Source organism: Struthio camelus, chromosome W (genome assembly GCF_040807025.1).
Source record: "Struthio camelus isolate bStrCam1 chromosome W, bStrCam1.hap1, whole genome shotgun sequence".
Taxonomy (NCBI): Eukaryota; Metazoa; Chordata; class Aves; order Struthioniformes; family Struthionidae; genus Struthio; species Struthio camelus.
In genome coordinates this window covers 40,226,725-40,244,052 of record NC_090981.1, presented here as the reverse complement: position 1 = coordinate 40,244,052, position 17,328 = coordinate 40,226,725, and the positions used below count along the sequence as shown (strand labels likewise).

At 36.7% G+C, this 17,328-nt stretch overlaps 1 protein-coding gene across 4 annotated transcripts in view; it reads left to right on the top strand.

The window, feature by feature from the left end:
* Nucleotides 1-17,328, top strand: part of LOC138064181 (ras-specific guanine nucleotide-releasing factor 2) — a 137,751-nt gene that overhangs the window by 101,643 nt on the left and 18,780 nt on the right. For all 4 annotated transcript variants that reach the window (XM_068925710.1, XM_068925709.1, XM_068925708.1 and 1 more), the window contains exons 18-19: nucleotides 2,542-2,648; nucleotides 14,662-14,774. In XM_068925710.1, coding sequence (XP_068781811.1) covers nucleotides 2,542-2,648; nucleotides 14,662-14,774 — 220 coding nt within the window. The remainder of the gene's footprint in view (nucleotides 1-2,541; nucleotides 2,649-14,661; nucleotides 14,775-17,328) is intronic.

Sequence of the window (17,328 nt, the reverse complement as noted above, 5' to 3'; positions counted from 1 at the left end):
CCCAGAACTGATCAATGCAAAGAAGAATAATGAAAAGCAGTAATCTCTCCTTTCCTCAAGCCAAGTTTACATTTTAAGCCAAAATTTCTGAGAATCTTGAAAAGTCAGAGAGTGCTAGATAACTTCCATAAGCAAGGGACAGACCAGAAAAGTTGGATAATGATTTTTACTGTATGACTTTATGGACTCAATTCAAAGATGCCAGTCCTCCACTAGGACTGGTGATGTTAATGGGAACTGTGAAATGTATAGCATTTACAATTAATTTTTTTAAGGATCCACAGGAAAATGATATAAGCAAAATTTTCTTAGGAATGAATTGGCAGATTTAGTTTTTGGATGGTGAGTGTTGCTTGAGGATTTTTTGATTTATTTATTTTTTTTACAAAGAGCTGTAAATTATAAATGCTGCATAAAGAAGGAGAGAAACACATCCTGTATTTCTGGTTTGTTTGGTATTTAAAAACAAAGGTCAGACTGGAATTAATAGTTTTCCAGCTTTGTTTTGAAAAAAAAATGTATTTCACTGATTTAGTTACTCATTTGAAGTCTGGTACATGAAGATATACTTTGAGTCACCCACTTGGAGTTAACTTCACATCTACAATTGTACAACTACGTTCGACTACATTCTTTTCTCACACAATTGGAGATCTCTATTTGCAGATTCAAGGCATCGACATTAAGTATTGACAGTGTGAATGTGAGTGAACATGCTTAGTCTCTGCAACAAACTAATTATTGTTTAAAAATGGATGAAATCCTGAGACCAGCAGAAGTTTACTGAAGTGATCCCTGGAATTTTTTCCTTTTTCCCTTTTTCCTTTTTTCATTCTTTCTGCAGCTAACTGAAAATTGACTCTGTAGGTTTCTTTCCATTTTCCTTCCAGCTAACCAAAACTTCTTTTCCTTAATGTTTTTTTCATAAAGACTCTACTGCTTGAATATATAATTTTGAATTTTGAATATATAATATATGACTTGCATTGCTGCAATTAAGTGGCTAGTTGTACAGTTTATAATATGTATGCCTAATTGCTTCTGCAAGAGGTTAACTGTGAAAGGCATAGAAAATTAACACACAAAATGTTACCCAGGTTACCTTTCCTTGAGTAAAGCCTCTAAGATTTTGTTTACTTTGCTGTTTATGGGCAGTGAAACTCCTGAAGATGTTTTAATATGAAACTGCCTGTAATGTCTTGTCTTGTATGTCAGCTATAATGAAATATTCTTGTTAAAAAAAACTTCCATGAGCCATAAGGGCAGCAAATCAGTTTGGGGTTTGAGGTCCAAGCCGTGGTAAAGGATGCATGACTGCAGTTAAACTTTTCTTTTCCTGCTTATCTTTCCAAAAATACAGAGCAGCAGTTTGGGTGTTTTTGGATCATCTTTAATACATATCTTTAATAAAAACGGAACAAAACAAATGCTGGCTTCTCTAAAAATGCATCTAATGAGTTTTTAACAAAATAAACAGAAGTGTAATCTGTCTTTGCAATTTTTAACAATGCAAAGGCTTTAGAGCAGCTTTTATGCAAAAAAGCTATGAAGTGCTGGTCATACGGAAGGGAGTTTCCAGTTTTTCCCTGGACTCTGCAGTAGGTGATTTTGAAAGCAGCACAGTGTGGATCAAATGTAATGAAAATGTAAAATTACAGTAGAGAAAGTGAACCTCAAATGCTTTCTCAGAGTTATCAGATCTTTTATACTTAGGATTTTTTAATGTCATATTTTCATTAGTATATGCAGTATATTTATGATGAGGCTATAGCAGAAGTAGAAAAGAGAGAAATAGTATTATGAGGGTAGGAAGAGACTTACACGTTTTTTTTTAAAAACATTTCTTTGTAAGTAAATATTGCCGACTAAGAAAAAAGTTGTCTTTACGGGATGTATAGGGAAATGCTGCAGCTGGCAAATCTTTGTTTTCAAGCAGCTCAGTTTGTAAATATGTTTGTATTCCTTTCCACTTTCTGATCACCCTAATGCTTAAAAAAAAAAAAGTTATTTGAACATTTTCTGTTGTCTAGTAGAGCCTGTACCATACCACTTTTAAAAAGGAACATGTATTCTGTTGACCTTCCCCTTGGTCTTTGAACTACTGTCCTCCCCTATTTCTTTACCACCATTGTCTTCCCCTTCATAATCGTATTCGCATTCCTTCTGTAATCTCCTTGATTACAGGCGCTGTAAATTTTTATTTGATCCTATCTTTTACTGTTCTTGTCTTTCATACAGCAAGGAGACCTATCTTATGCTAATAAGTCGGACAAATATCCTTCATCTTACTAAAACTAAATACTGACCCAAAGAAGCGTCTATGTTAGTTAAAATGGACAAGACTGTATTCTACTATCTTGCAGAATTTCAGTAGCCTAAATGAGGATATATGAACGTCATCTGTGTAGGCGTCTTTCCTTTTATTACACATATATTTTCTGTGTGCTTTTCTGTGTGCAACATTATAAATACTGTATTTGAAAGATCTTTTTGGTGCCCCTGTTAACTTTAATTCCAGTGAGGGTTTTTTTTTCCTTACAGGATTTAACAACTCTGAACGCATGTGTGACAAAGAGTTCATAATACGCAGAGCAGCCACTAATCGTGTCTTGAACGTCTTGCGTCACTGGGTCTCCAAGCATTCTCAGGTATTCTTCTGTTCCACTCTTGTGCTGTGTGTCTGTAGCTGGTCTTTGGAAGGATGTGAGCTGACCTCAGCCCAGTCATGGAATTCATATCACTTTGATTCTATCTATAACATATTAGGAAGCAGTGCTGCTGTATAATGTAGCAGAGGTCAAACTGCTTGAAAGTCAGTGCTGTAACAATAATAAGGAAAATTTGCCTATTAAAAAACACTGTTTCATAAGTAAAGAATCCTTCATCTAGCCTTGCAAAGCTCTATGAAAATAGCCAATATTTCTTGTAACATTTTGTATGACTGCTGTGCTGCATGTTGAAATAGATATATGAGAAATACACTAAAGAACATCTAGATTGCAGCTATATTTATTGTATAAATTAAACCACAACTTCAGTTGAGAAGTTAAATTCAGAATGCAGTACTATCTATACGCATACTGATTATGTTCCATTAGTGCGATATGCTGCCTGAAAGTATATATTGCTTCACAACACCTGGTGCTTCAGTGGAAGGCAGGTAAGTCCGTAATCCGATCATGCAAAATTGTATTAAGATCTAGAATTTCCTGGCCCCTAGTGTTGTAAAGTGTTATGTCTGCTTTATTCATTAAGGATGAAGCTCTACTTACGAGCAGGCTGTATTTATCTTTCAGATTGTCAGTGCTGATACTGCAGAAAACTTGATTGTGTTACTTTGACTGAATGTATCAAAATACCTGTGCTTACATACAGATATTCATGTATTTATTGTGAAGCATATGCAAAAAGAGGTACCAGTCCTCCATGGGGGTTCCCTCTACAACCCATTACAGGGCTGTGGGTGTGAGCTGCCAGGTGAAATGAATGGTTTCAGATTTCGGTGTGCATGTAGAAAACTACCAAGCAAATTGGTCAAAAGAAAGAAGGAAAGAGAAAGAAGGAGAGATAACTGTGGAAGCACATGAAAGATTTCTGTAAGCCTTGGATAAATGATGGCAGTTCATGGCAGTTATAGACTGCTTTGTCAGTCCTTGCTAATAATCAGGAAAATTTGATCTGAAAGATGATCTGTTGCACAGCTGGCTGCAGCAGTCTCCATGCCAAACTCAATTCCCTTATTTCCATGAAATGGGTTTAATTTTCATAGAGGCTCAGTTTGCTGAAGAACGAAGCCAATAAAAATGCTTAAGTGGGTAAATTTGTTGTGTTCGAAAAGCTAGCAGCCCAGGAGAGATTAATACAACCTCTTTTGATGTCATGAGAGTGATTGTGAATTATTACAAACAGCTTGAGAGTTTAGCTGTACTGATAGATACACCATGTTCTCTTTGGCTACCTGTTAAATGAAAATCATTGCACATCAAAGTCTTGAGCTGTACTGGAATGGCAGAAGTCTATTATTACTGTTCCATATTATAGTATTGTACTGTGTCTCGGCTACAAGTAATATTAAATAAGTGCTGTGAGTTGAATTGACCTTTTATACCAATTAAAAGATTGTTAATCAATGCAATTGTGAAAATGCTACGAATCACCAGACCTTTGCCTGCATTAAGCAAGTCTCTCAACTAGTTAAACCAAAGTTTGTTTCTTGGCTGACCCTGATTTTGTTGTGATTATTCTGTAGTGTAGACACAAACCAACTGTAGGGAGTGTAAGCACAATGTTATTGTCTCTGTTTCCATTTGAAGAGTACTCATACTATGCAAAAATATATGGTACTGCTCTGTATACCTTTGCACTTATTTTTACCTAATGTTTTACAATTATTATTTTTTTTAAATATGCAAAAGACTAAGGGAATGGGATAAGGAGATAGAATCATTTCAAGTCCAGCACTGTGCATTTTGAAAGCTATTACTTGGACTCCCTAGTCACTCACTGCCTTTTATTTTTTTGCCGTGGCAGGGGTGGCAAATTTTAATTCTCTACCTCTCTTAATCCAATATTCCAATATAGCAAATATTTTTACGTGCAAGGACTTTGGCAAAGAAAGTAATGAACTCTACAGCAACAGAGCATATAATCAGCTTTTTGTGCTGTTTACTTGAGAGACTAGGGACAGAGGAAGGACACAAGACCAAAACAAAACAGAAATGACTGACTAGTTTCTGCCAAAAGAAATGCGCAGAAATGTGACTAGGACTGCTATAAGGAAAGCGAGCGAAGAATTACTTCACTTTGTCTGGCCAAACAGTATGAAATGTTGGCAGTAAAGATCTATAGTCCTAGGAGAGCAATAGCTCACAGCCTTATTTTACAGTAACAATGCAAACTGCAAACCAGAGAACCCGTAGCCACCAGTGTCTGGTGAAGAAATGCTTATTAGTTTTCCAAAATGACAAAACAACGTAAGCACTAAAATTCTGTGAGATCAACAGACCTGCCTAAAACTTTATTGCATTTTGAGGTATTTACATCATTCTCTGGCCACTCAGTGCATCTGAAGTTCTTCACCTTTATCAGAAGCCAAGGGTGGATTTTATTCTCTTTAAGAAAAAAAAAAAAAGGATGTTAACAAAATAAGCTGATATTTGCAAATATCTCTCTCCACTTGGCTTTGAGCTTTGCCTTACTCCTTCTGCAAACATTCCCAACACCAAATATGCAATTTCTCTCCTCTGTGGGAGCAGCTTCTCCTGCTGCCCTGTAGAATATTCTCCTCTTGATGTGCCTAAGATTTTTGTGGTCATTGCTAGCCTATGCCACTGTAAGATGTGAACTACTGTATGGTTTTTCTTCTGTCAAAATGCTATTTCCTATTTCTAGATTAAGAGAGAAACAAAAGCTTTAGATGGGTAATATGTGTGTGTGGGAGCTTTGTTTAATTCTCTTTTTAGGAGTCTGGATGCTACTACAGAAGTGCTTAGCGTTGCCGCATGTGAAAAATTCTGAGAGCATAGCAGTAACTCTGTTTTGATATTCTCTGATCTACTAGTAGTAATCAACTCGCTACTAGTTAATTGTCTGCCTAAATTATTATAGTGATTTATAGTGTTCTAGTGCCTAGAGTATGCAAGGTGCTATACAAACACAGAGTAGTGGGCTGGCTATGTGCAGAAAGGTTTATAATGTAAAGAGACTAATGAAAAGTACCAAAAACATATATCATCCAACTTTTTTGTTCCCTATCCCCCGTCCCTCCTTTTGGATCCCTTTGGCTTGCTTCAGTGTGCCCCTCTCTAGCACCTAATGACATGGGTCAGGATTAGCGTGTGAAACAAGAGATAGAAAAAGCATCCAAAAATATGGTTCAAAGCCTTGTGTTTCCCTACTTTTTTCTAGCCATGACTTAAAATTCTTGGCTGCGGTTTGGATGGTTTTTCCTCTGCTCAGCTATGAAATGAATTAGCTTTCTACAGTGTCTTACAACTTTGTAAAGGCCACAGTTGTGGATGTTTTATGTATTTTTTTTTTTAAAAACTGTGATATTTTTATTTTATGGTCTGAACATGGACAGTATTTAATATGTAATCTTGTCTGTGAGCATGAAACAGAGTCATTAAAATTAACAGTTGAGACTCTTCAGTTAGGATGTATATTAATAAAGCAGTTTTGTTATCTTTAAATCATACAAAATAAAGCTTAGGGAGTGGATTTTTCATTATTTTTAAAAGTTGGGTCATACACTGTTGGACTGTTGGGGCCTCACTTAAATCCTTAGTAAGTACAGATCGATAGTGCCACATCTGCAGCCCTTTCAAGAAGACAGAAGGAACTAATTAATGTCTGCAGGAGCTCCCAAGGCACAGATGTGAGTTTGGAAAAAACGTTCATGAACATAACGTGACACTTACTTTTTGTTTCTGCCACAGTGAGCGAAAGGAATCAAACCTCTATTGCTAATCATTTATTTGTGCATGAAAGATAAATCATTTAGGTTTTCCAGGGTTTTGTTTACATTTAGTTCTTTTCGTTCTTTCCCTCTTCTTTTTACCCTGCTCTTCTCTATCTGTCATTCAGCCACCTACAAGCTAATAAACCTTTTTTGCCCAAAATAGCAGCAGAATGTTCATGTTTGCATTTTGTTTTTAAAATGTAATTGAGAGGAACAGTGTAGGATTCTCCCATTGTAAACAATGGAAACACAAATGCTGAGGCAGACGGTGGTTGTGAAGACAAGAGCTTTGCTGATTTGATGAGAATGGAAAATGCTTGTGAGGACAAAATTCCCACTGACTCCTGTCAGAGAAGGAAAAAATAGAAAGGGAAAAGGAGGCAGAGGAGAGAGTGTTTGTATGATTTTCATTATCCTAATGAAGTCTTGAAGTCTCATTTTCTTCGTTTAACAGGACTGCTTTGTTTTTTATCTAAACACTTCAAGTTACAAGATTAAGTTTTTCTGCTTCTGTGGCAAGCAGACTGAAATGGAGCTTGTCCAAGGAGAAAGATTTTGCTTCTCCTGATAAAGAAGGAGAGGCTAGGCTTCTCCCAGTTTCCCAGTTCTCAAAGACAGTTGAGTGCTTGTTCCCGTTGGCTTCTTTGAGGATCTCAGCTGAAATTAATAGGCAAATCTTAACTCTGTTACTAACTAAATGGCTGCCAGACAGCGTCAGTGGTTATGAAGTTACCACAAGATCTGGGGAGCAGACCAAGATTTGAATTTTGAGAGTGTAGGTCATGATTTGGTACCTGATTCCTGTCTCGCTCCAGCTGTGAAAAAAACTACTGCAAGCGATTTTCTTGTTTGTGCTGACTAAACTGTGCTTGGTTTTCGACAGCAGGCTTTGCAGATGTAGTTATTGATAACACTTAGTGGTTAGAGAAGGAGGACGCCTGTAAACAGAGAATTACCTAAGCAAAGATGATTTTAGATAGGTACCAGTAGTTTTAGTGCATACTTGCACATGAATTGGCCAATTCTGTTTTATTTTCAGTATACTGAAACAAGCAATGATATAAAAATTCATTCATGTAAGTCCCACTTGGCTCATATTTAAAAGTATAAAGGAATGAATATGATGCCTGGTAAAGTTATGGCGTGTTAATTGTAACAAATTAGACTTACCCCGCACTTCCCGTGTGATAGCAAGATATGCTGTATTTCAGCCATTTTTCAAATGATCCCCAAGGATCTGAAACCTCTGTCTTGAAACAGAACAGAAATTTGTGGGGTTCTTTCTGACATAAACACATAAATCAATGCAAACTGTGAACTATAAAAGAAAGGTTTCCACAGAATGTTAGCCCAGAACATGGGAACCTATGTGAACATGCCAACATACCGTTAGTCACTGAGGAAAGAAATCATGTCTGCATAAGCTTATGTCATTTTATAGAATAAAGTTATGTATTCAATAGTAAGGTACTTAACCGAGGCTATGCTCTGTCCAAATACTGCAAAAACATAAGGGTTTGATATCCCATGACCCTGCAGGGAACGTGAGTCACCCTCACAGTGCTAGCCAAGCGTATAGGCAGTCAAACTAATTAGAGGTACGCTGCACTTGTTTCTGCTGGAGCTTGACAGATCCTTCTTCAGTGAGTTCTTTTTGCAAAGCTCTTAAATACATTAAGTCCAAGAACTTAGGGCCAGAGATGTCACATTTTTTATCTGCATTGAAAACTTTAATCTGACAATACCTAGTGACTAGATTCTTCTTTCAAGCTTTCTAGGTACTGCCGATTCATATAGTGCCTGGATAATAAAAGGTTTTTATGGTATGGGTTCAGAATTATTCAGTCATGTTATTAATATAGCTTGTACTTTTAAACTAATTATATTTCATCAGGAATGACAGGCTAGAGCTGATGCTGTAGAAGCAGGACTGGCATTCTCCCCAGATGATGATTCTTTGTGCTTGAAACTGAATGAAGGCAAAGCAATCATCCTTTGCTTGCTTTTTGAAATAAGCCAATGATAGTTCAGGGTTGAATTTTCCTGATGACCAATTATAAGATCTTTTGTCTCTTTTCCAAATGTGTAAATATTTTGGTGCAAGTGAATTTATGAAAATTTCCCTCAGCACAATCATGTGTGATAGTTGAAGTGTGCTTATATGCTCGAAAATGAAATATATTTATAGAGGACTGCATCACTGGAGTAATTCCAGTTAACTGTGACAAAGCTTGATCTTCTGTGTAAAAGATTGAATCAATCCACTGGTTTCATTGAAATGACTGTGGATTTACATTTTGGCATGAGAGCAGATACATGTATTAAAATTGTAGGCCATCTATTTTAAAATATACTAACTTCCTTGAAAACAATTGTTCAGTAATCTTTATGCTCTCCTGGATATCTCATATTCTGGGCTTTCAGCAGCATTTTTATCTTTAGCCCTTCACTCTAGACTAATCAGTTAGAGCCAGTAGCAATGCTAGTCTTTCTCAGTGTCTGTGCCCATCTGCTATTTTCAGATTTTCTCTGCAGCTGGGAGCAAAGGAAGAAGGATCTGCACACCATATCTCCCCTTTGTATGTGTACTCATAGAGACAACCAAAGACTGACTCTAGCTTTACTTGCAGTTTTCCCTCATTTTTATATCAGATATTTTAAAATGATATTTTAAATGATATTTTAAAAAAGATGCCAGGCTTTAAAACTTTCCTGTCTCACTGCCATTATGTGAAAGTCCCACTGACCTCCGTCTTTGCCTGGTGTTCCTTCCTGCTTGGTATCTTTCTGGTTACTTCACCTTCCATTTCAGAACTTTCACCATACTTGTTCTTTCCACATGGTTCTCTGTTCTATCCTTTTACTTCTCCTTGTTTCCCTCCAACAGATTTGTTTTCAGTTTTGCTTGTTTGTGGCTTACGGACTGAAAGATCCTCTCTATGTAGTTATTCACAGGATGAAGAGACATGGCTAGGAAGAGATTTCAGTGCATTGATTCCTGGTTGCTTATAGTGATAATACCAACTGCATCTGTGAGCGTCCGTGGAATACAGTGGTCTGTATGTTCCAAAGTTAGGAATCTGCCAATGCAACTGAATTGGAAAGCAGTCAGCTTGCTGTCTTCCCTGCCTGGAAAAAAGCTTCCAACTTGGAAGGCATTCTAAGTCACTTCATTAGAGCTGTCCCTCAGTCTAAGATGAGCACAGAGCCCTAAGAGCTTTGGGTGTGATGCTCCAGCGGATGGCCTGTACCTTAGAGTCATTCGTGCTTGCCAGAAGTTCTGGAAGAACTTTCCACGCTTGGGTCCCCTCAGAGCATAACATGATGTAACAGCAAATTAGAATAAAAAAGGAGAGACTAATAAAATTAATCCGAATGTATTCAGCAAAGACAATCGTGAGTGAGTAGTGTTACATTTATCCTGACAAATTGTACTACTCCTCCTTCACATGGCAATCACAGGACCCTGAAGCCAGTCTGCCAATTGGGTTTTTGCCTTATAAGTAGATGCCTGAGGAATGGTTAGAAAGTTGGCTCTATTTTTGAGAGCTGAACTGAGGTAAGATTATTTTTACATGAAGCATGTAGTATTATGTTGAAGTTGGATAACGCAGTTCAGCGAAAGGGTTCCCTGTAGAATTCCTTTGTGAGTTCTCCATATAAATTTTTTCTCCTCTCTCTGCCCCTTCCCTCTCTCTCTCACTGTGTTTTCTATAGTCTTTATCACTGATGTACCTAGATGTTTTCAAAAATAAATTAGGTTCTTGGGTCTTAATTCCCTTCTATTTGTCTGGGTTATTCAAGATTTTCTCACTTTGTTTAAAAGAAGATTGTTTAGAAGAAGAATGTTTCCTCTCACTTAGGAAGGTTTGAAGAAAGAAGGGAGGAAAAGCGTTTGTGGTTTCATTGAGCCCATGTGGAAACTTGGAAATAATATTACCTTTATCTGCTCTGTGTAATATTTTCTGTAAAATACATCTCTAATAAAACTACATTTTTCTAATTGTACCTCGCCACCAGCACAGCTAAGTGTTCTTTTCCTTGCTTCGTGCTGCCTTTTTTGCGCTCCCTTTACTTCTGGCCGGTGATTCCAAGTCCATCACCCCCTCTTTCTTTTGACTCACCTGAATAGATTTCTTTTGAGCAACGTATGAGGCACTTCTCATACTGCTCCACATCTTCTCCTGCTCCTCCTGGCGACAGAACATGCATCCAAATTCTAAAGAGAATATTATGTCTAGAGCTCTGCATGGTCTAGATCAGCCTGCTGATTGTGAGTCTACTTAAAATGTAATCATACTGATTTCAGTGCTCCATATCTTGTTAGGAGCTTTCGTAATGCATGTGTATGACTACAAAATTAAAAACTCTTCCCTCTGTTGTCTCAGTCTTCTACTGCTGGAAACTTAGGTCACTGATGGTGAACCTTATGCACAGTGCTTTTGATCAGTTAAGAACTACACATATGTCCTATTCTAACCCTATGTGACTCAAGGGCAGCTACGTATTGCACTCATCAGCTGTCAGTCTCGCCATATCTGCACATTTCATAAATAGTTATGCAGTGTAAATATTAATTAAATAATATTAAGTAAATATTAAATAAATAAGGAAGAAATATCTTCTCCCACAAAACTACTGTTGATACTAGACTTAATTAAAAAAAATAGAAGTTTTGCTTGGAAATCTTAGTTAATTTCTCTGCTTGAGACAAATGAAAATCTGGATTAAAAACATAATATTTCAGGTTAGTATAGGCTCTAAAATATGTTAGAGATGGGTTTCTACTCGTGAAGGATTAAATCACAGTAAAATTTGAAATCTATCTGTTGGAAATTTTGGAACTTCAGTGAGCAATTCTCTTCTAACTGACTGTGCTCCTTCTGTGATAGGTAATTTTCAGTGGAAGACCTCTTCAAACGCTGGGAGAGTCTAAATGCTGACACATGTAACTAAATGCAAGTCAGTATAGCAGGCCTACTCAGGTTTACCAGCCTTTACTTCTGCTCAGCAGAATGCAGGGAGCCTATTTTATTCTGCCAGGCCTGCAAAGTGCAGCACACTGCCTTATGCTGAGGATGGTTGCAGTTGTTGCTACTGCTTGCAACTGCAGGTAAAATCCAATATTATTTTTAGTATAGATACACATATATATATTATAATGTATAGAGGTAGTTATATTTGGAAATGGTAGTTAGGGCTTCTAGTGGCATGTTTGTGTGATTGTGATGGTGACCTTTCTACATAGATATAAGTACATGAAATGATCTGTCTGGATTTTTTTATATATACCTGATCCCACTGGCATCTCAGCACCCCCCAGATCACTAACTTCAATGCAACAATGGATTAGCTCTCCAGTTTTCTTCTGAATTCTACCTTTTTTCGTTCTTTTCTTCTTTATAGATTATAAGGAACAGCTGGCACACTGTTATAAAAAAGAAAACTTCCAGGCACTAAAAAAAGAGACATTGGGCAGTGAGCCTATACCTGCAGAAGTTGCCTGTAATGGGGGCCTGGTGTGGCCTATGGGAAGTCTGTGCTGTAAGGTGACATCTTCAAGCTGAGGTCAGGCTGGGTTGGAAGTACTGCCAGCAGATTCTACTGAAAGAATCACACAAACCAATACATTCTGTATAATCTCTGATCAGTCTGTGTCATCTATGATAGTTTGAGCTGGCTGTGCTGATAAAGGGTCTGGGACTTCTAGTGGTCTGAGATTAGAAGAGTAGATTTTTCGGCTATGAAGTTACCTCCAAAGCTAGTGGAACTGAAGCAAAAGCTAGTCCTAACCCTAAGAACTAAGTGTTCATACGGTTTGCCACCAAAAAAAAAAAGTAAGAAGTAATTACAGGACTGCTATCTTGTGGAGATTACTCTGATTCCTGCAAAACATGTTTTACTCTTAGCATATATTATACCTGAGAATTAAGTTGCAAACATGCAAAAACTGAAAGAGTGTCTGATTTTTGCTGAATCTGATATTCATGCTTTCCCATCCTTATTCATAAATGAAATAAATTTTAAAAATCTAGCCTCTTTTAATAATTTTAGCTGCAAGAATTCTGTAGAAAAAATATCCTGTAGTGAAAATAATCAACTGATTATGTTTTTAAAAACATATTTGGAGATGAAATGCTGATCCTGTTGCTATGATCTGCGCATTTACATTGACAGGTCAGAATTTTACCCAACCTGCTAAATGAGGATGTTAGATATGTCAGTTCTTGGATGCCTTTTCTGTTTGGTGTTGGTTTTTTTGTAGCATGTCCACTAAAGATGCTTTGCATGCCCAGCTTCTCTTATATAGTGTCCACCATTCAGCTATAGAACAGAAAATGCCAATATTAATTACACTGGTTGTGGAAAGCTTAAACCCATGCAAAACCTTTTAAAGTTTCTCCATCAGTTAAATATAGTTTTGTATCCCAGAAGGTTTTCTTTTAAAAGCCACTGGAATGGACAGGATTCTCATGTATTATATTCCTCATGTGTTCATATTAGTGCCATTTCCATGCCCTTAAAAAAAAAAAAAAACAAACCCAAAACCACCCTCTCTGTCTCCTTTTGCAAACAGGCTAAAACAGTTCTAACAGAGGCATTTTGGACAAAGGCTATCTAGAACAAAGAAAATGCAATATCCAGAATTATTTTTTGTTCTGTTTCTGAGGAATATGTCTGGTATCCCATTCAAAGCCTGATATTGCATGCGTCTAGTTCTCCAATATCCTACTAATACGGACAAACATTGCAAAATAGTAATTTAAAGGTATTAGTTGGTTTCAAAATGAAAATTTGCTCTGGCCAAAGTGAGAACTTTTGAAGAATAAGAACAGGATGCCCGTCATAGGAGGGAAATGCCCAAGGTTTTGCTGGTGAGTGACAGCAAGGTATTTCTCAGCACAAATGAAATCTAACCTGTCGTGTGGTGCTGACGTTTTTAACGGGAAGCTTCCTCAGAAGGTGCTAACTTCAGTCATGGCACCACATTCTCTGAAGAACAAGTATCCTCCCCACACTCTAAATGTTTCAGCCCTCCATGAACTAAATATCACTTCCCCTTGTAACTCCGGGTGCCTTTTGATACTCCCACATCCCTTCAAGTGAAAAGAACGGTGTGAGGACGTGTGTCTTTACCAAGGGTAAAGAGCTCCCTAGAGCCATTTATCTGTCTCCCTTCCAGGGTGAGGGTGTGAATTCCTAAAATCATGGCCATTTAGGAGCCCGTTGCAACAGAAAGGGCCATGACTAGTTCTTTGGAAAAATGGCATATACAGCTCCTACACAAAGATGCCAAACATTTCTCAATTTCAGTAACTTTGTGCTTCTGTTCCCATGGAAACAAGTGGTGGATTAACACAAACATGGTAATAGACTTGCTTGCAAGTAACAGTGTTATAAAGGAAGACCTACAGATATACCTGATGAGTGAAGATTTTGGTTTCAGTTTTCTTATCCAAATGATAGCTTTACACTAAATACAAACATTTTTGAAGTCTACTTCACGTCTTACCTGTAAGTTTCCACCTTAAAGTTCATACATCATTCTGTTTTTTTATATTCTCTAATACCAGATATTAACGGAGATTGTTTCTGTGTGTTCCTATTCTTAAATTGCAGTCCTATGTAAGATACCAGCCTGCCTTAGAATGAATTAAAATACGGAAATGCTTCAGCACGGTGCTGTGGAGCGCTAGTCTGATTTATCAAGCTTATTAGGTTGAGTACTCCACTATGTGGAACAAAAGGCAGACCTTTCCAAAGAGGTGAATTTCATATGAAAAATATCAGAGTGATGCAGACAGACAGAGAAACTCAATAAAAATGTAAAATAAACAGCAGCCAGCCTTGCTAGGCAATAGTCTCGACACAGCAACCCAACTGTTTTTGAGTTTTTATGCTGATCACAGGAAAAGAGAGGATAAGGTGTTTTATGGATGTTTGTGAGACGCTGTTCTTACTTCAGAACAGAAAGGTTAAGTGATTTGCCTGGTTCCACGCAGTAAGTAGAGGTCAGAAAAGGGGATAACTTGTAGCCTTTCAGGCTCCCAGTTTTGTGGCCTGTTAACTGTAACAGATCTCCAATGTCTCTAAGTATTTTCATACCTAACAGCACAAAAAAGGAAAACAGAAGTATATGTTTTGAATTACTTGATCAACATTTTTAAAACAAAAGGAAATAAAATTGTTTTCCTTTGTAGGATTTTGACCTGAACAACGAACTGAAAATGAATGTATTAAATTTGCTGGAAGAAGTTTTGAGAGACCCAGACCTTCTCCCGCAAGAAAGGAAAGCTACTGCAAATATACTGAGGTAAATAGGTTTCTAGTTATTTATTATAATTGTAAACTATATTGTTTGAAATAGATTTACTAATATACAGTGCAGAAATCATAGAGTTTGCTTTTGTCTGGAGTACTTGATTTGGCAGGATTATTATGTGCTTTATTAACCATAAAACAGGCCAGATATGGAGTCTCTTCTTCATCCAGTAGCAAAATACAGGCAGCTCTCAGGTTGATTTGTAGTGATTGTAGTTAAGTATACGGCAACATTACACAACAGGAACTAAAGAATAATGAAGCAAAGAATGATTTGGGTATCTGCAAAACAGACTGAGGAGAACTTAGCAATGCATATTATTTGCAATGTGCTAAAATTCATTTGGAATTTGGTCATTCTAGACAACCATCAGATGTCAAAATGTGTGTTTTAAGTTTTGTTCATGAATATATAGCTCTTCAAAATTTCACTTCAGAACGTTTGCCAGCCATTGGTTCAGTCTTTGTGCAATAGGGAAAAATGCTACCCAATAAAGCAATAAGACCGCTGATTAGACTACCTTGGAGATCTCCTTTCTCAGGAGTGAGCAATCCACCCTGCTAAGCCTAGTATGTCATGACATAGTAATAAGACCATGCTTGCAGCTTCCTGTGTGTTGACAGCCATGTCTAAAATTCTTTGGGTATCTTACAGAGAGGAATTGCTGTTTAATTAGTGGGATAAAATGAAAGGCCTTCAAGTTTCTGCATAACTGGGAGTATTTGTTACTTAGGGATGAAACACCTTGCTCTGTTACTTAGGACTGGTATTTCATAGTTGACTGCCTGATCATACCAGGAGAGAGACAAATATTTGTATGCATAGATCAGCGAGAATAATTCAGACTAGTGAGTGTGAGCATTTTGTAGGAAAGAATGTGATTTTCATGTACATTGTTTTACATTAATAAGGAGCAATAAAAAGATAGGACTAGGCAATGGGTAAAACAAGATACAATTGAAAAGCACAAATTAATCTATGACATGCTGTGTTAGTATTTTTGTAAATATTCTGCTGGAAAGCCAACAAGGGTGCAGTAAATACAGAGTGTCTGAATTTTCTAAGAACATTTGGCAGGTTTCCCCATCAGATATTTATGTGAAAAAGAATGTCAGAAAAATGAGGAGGAGGTTGTTCACCTGGGAGGAAAAAAGTTAAATAAAGCAAAAGAAACAAACATAGATTCTTAAAATAAGCTCTTCGTGTCAATGGGACACTACTTAATTTTTTACATTAATGAAAAGAAGTCTCTTTTTGAACTGTATTATATTCATGTGCTATTATTGAAAGTTAAAACAAAAAAGTGTGTTTCATGTATATTCTTGGAAGAAACGGCAAGCAAGAAGAGCCTGAAGTATAAACAAAAAGGTTTACATACATTGTTGTGTAATGGGTTTTAATAATATGTCTGATACCAAAGTTTATGTCAGTTTGCTCATAGTGGGGAAAATTACCTTAAGACCTTTAGCTTCTTAAAAAAATAGGAATCTGAAAGAAACCTGTCTATTCCTAGCAGAGAAGTGGGATAGATGTGTATGTCTTTAAACATAAAAGTTTATCAATTTCTGTAGAAACCATTAGCTATTACATCCAAAAATGGGACGTCAATAATTATGTGTAATTATGTGTAATTATGTGAGTTCCTCCCATCTTTTTACTGCTACTCCATGAAATGGTAGGTTTGTTTTTCCACTCTTTCCTTCTAGCACTTATTACTTTAGTATCTAAGTGTATTGTATATGCTAGTTAATACAATTAATCAGATATTTCCATTAAAATTTTTAAATGAAGACTGATTTTTTGACCATATTGTGAATTTTCACACAGTTTTTCTTCTGGCAAAAAGAAAAAAAGTGAAATTTCTTAAGAAGTGAAAATTCTGAAAAAGTTCTATATTCTATTTTTAAATACTGAGAAATGGGGAGAAATAAAATAAAAAGAAAGTAGTAATGAAACAAAAACCTAAAAGATTCTGTGCAATTAAAATGAAAAAATGAAGAAAGTACACACAGAAGTTGAACTAAAAGTAATAATTAAGAATTAACTCCTTTGAAATATTTTGTAGAAACATTGCATTTTTTTAAATCTTTCTTTCATAGCCATTGTATCCTCACAGTATTTCTGGAAAGTATTATGGCACTTTATTTTACGGGCAGGCAAGTAAAGCACAAATAAAGTGACTTACCTGAGTTCTCAATGGGAGCTTCTATGGGAATCAGGTAGAGAGTGAAGATTTGCTGAGATGTGGTCCACAGCAAAGCTACCTTTCATCATGGGTTGCAGCTGTATACCCTGGTCCTCTCAGATTTTTCAAACCACATAGTTTCATTACAGATTTAGTTGTACAAAGTGATAAGTATTTGGTTATTTCCCACAAAGTGGCATTGGAAAAAGAGCCATTGGTGGCTTAGTATGTGGAGCTAGTCTTTTTGGCTCAATGCTGCATGAATGTTCCTTTCCTTCAGAATGAAGTATGAAATCAAAGCCTTAGCTAACTGTGGTTATTTAAAAACCTGCATTAGTTTTCATGACTCTGGCAATGCTG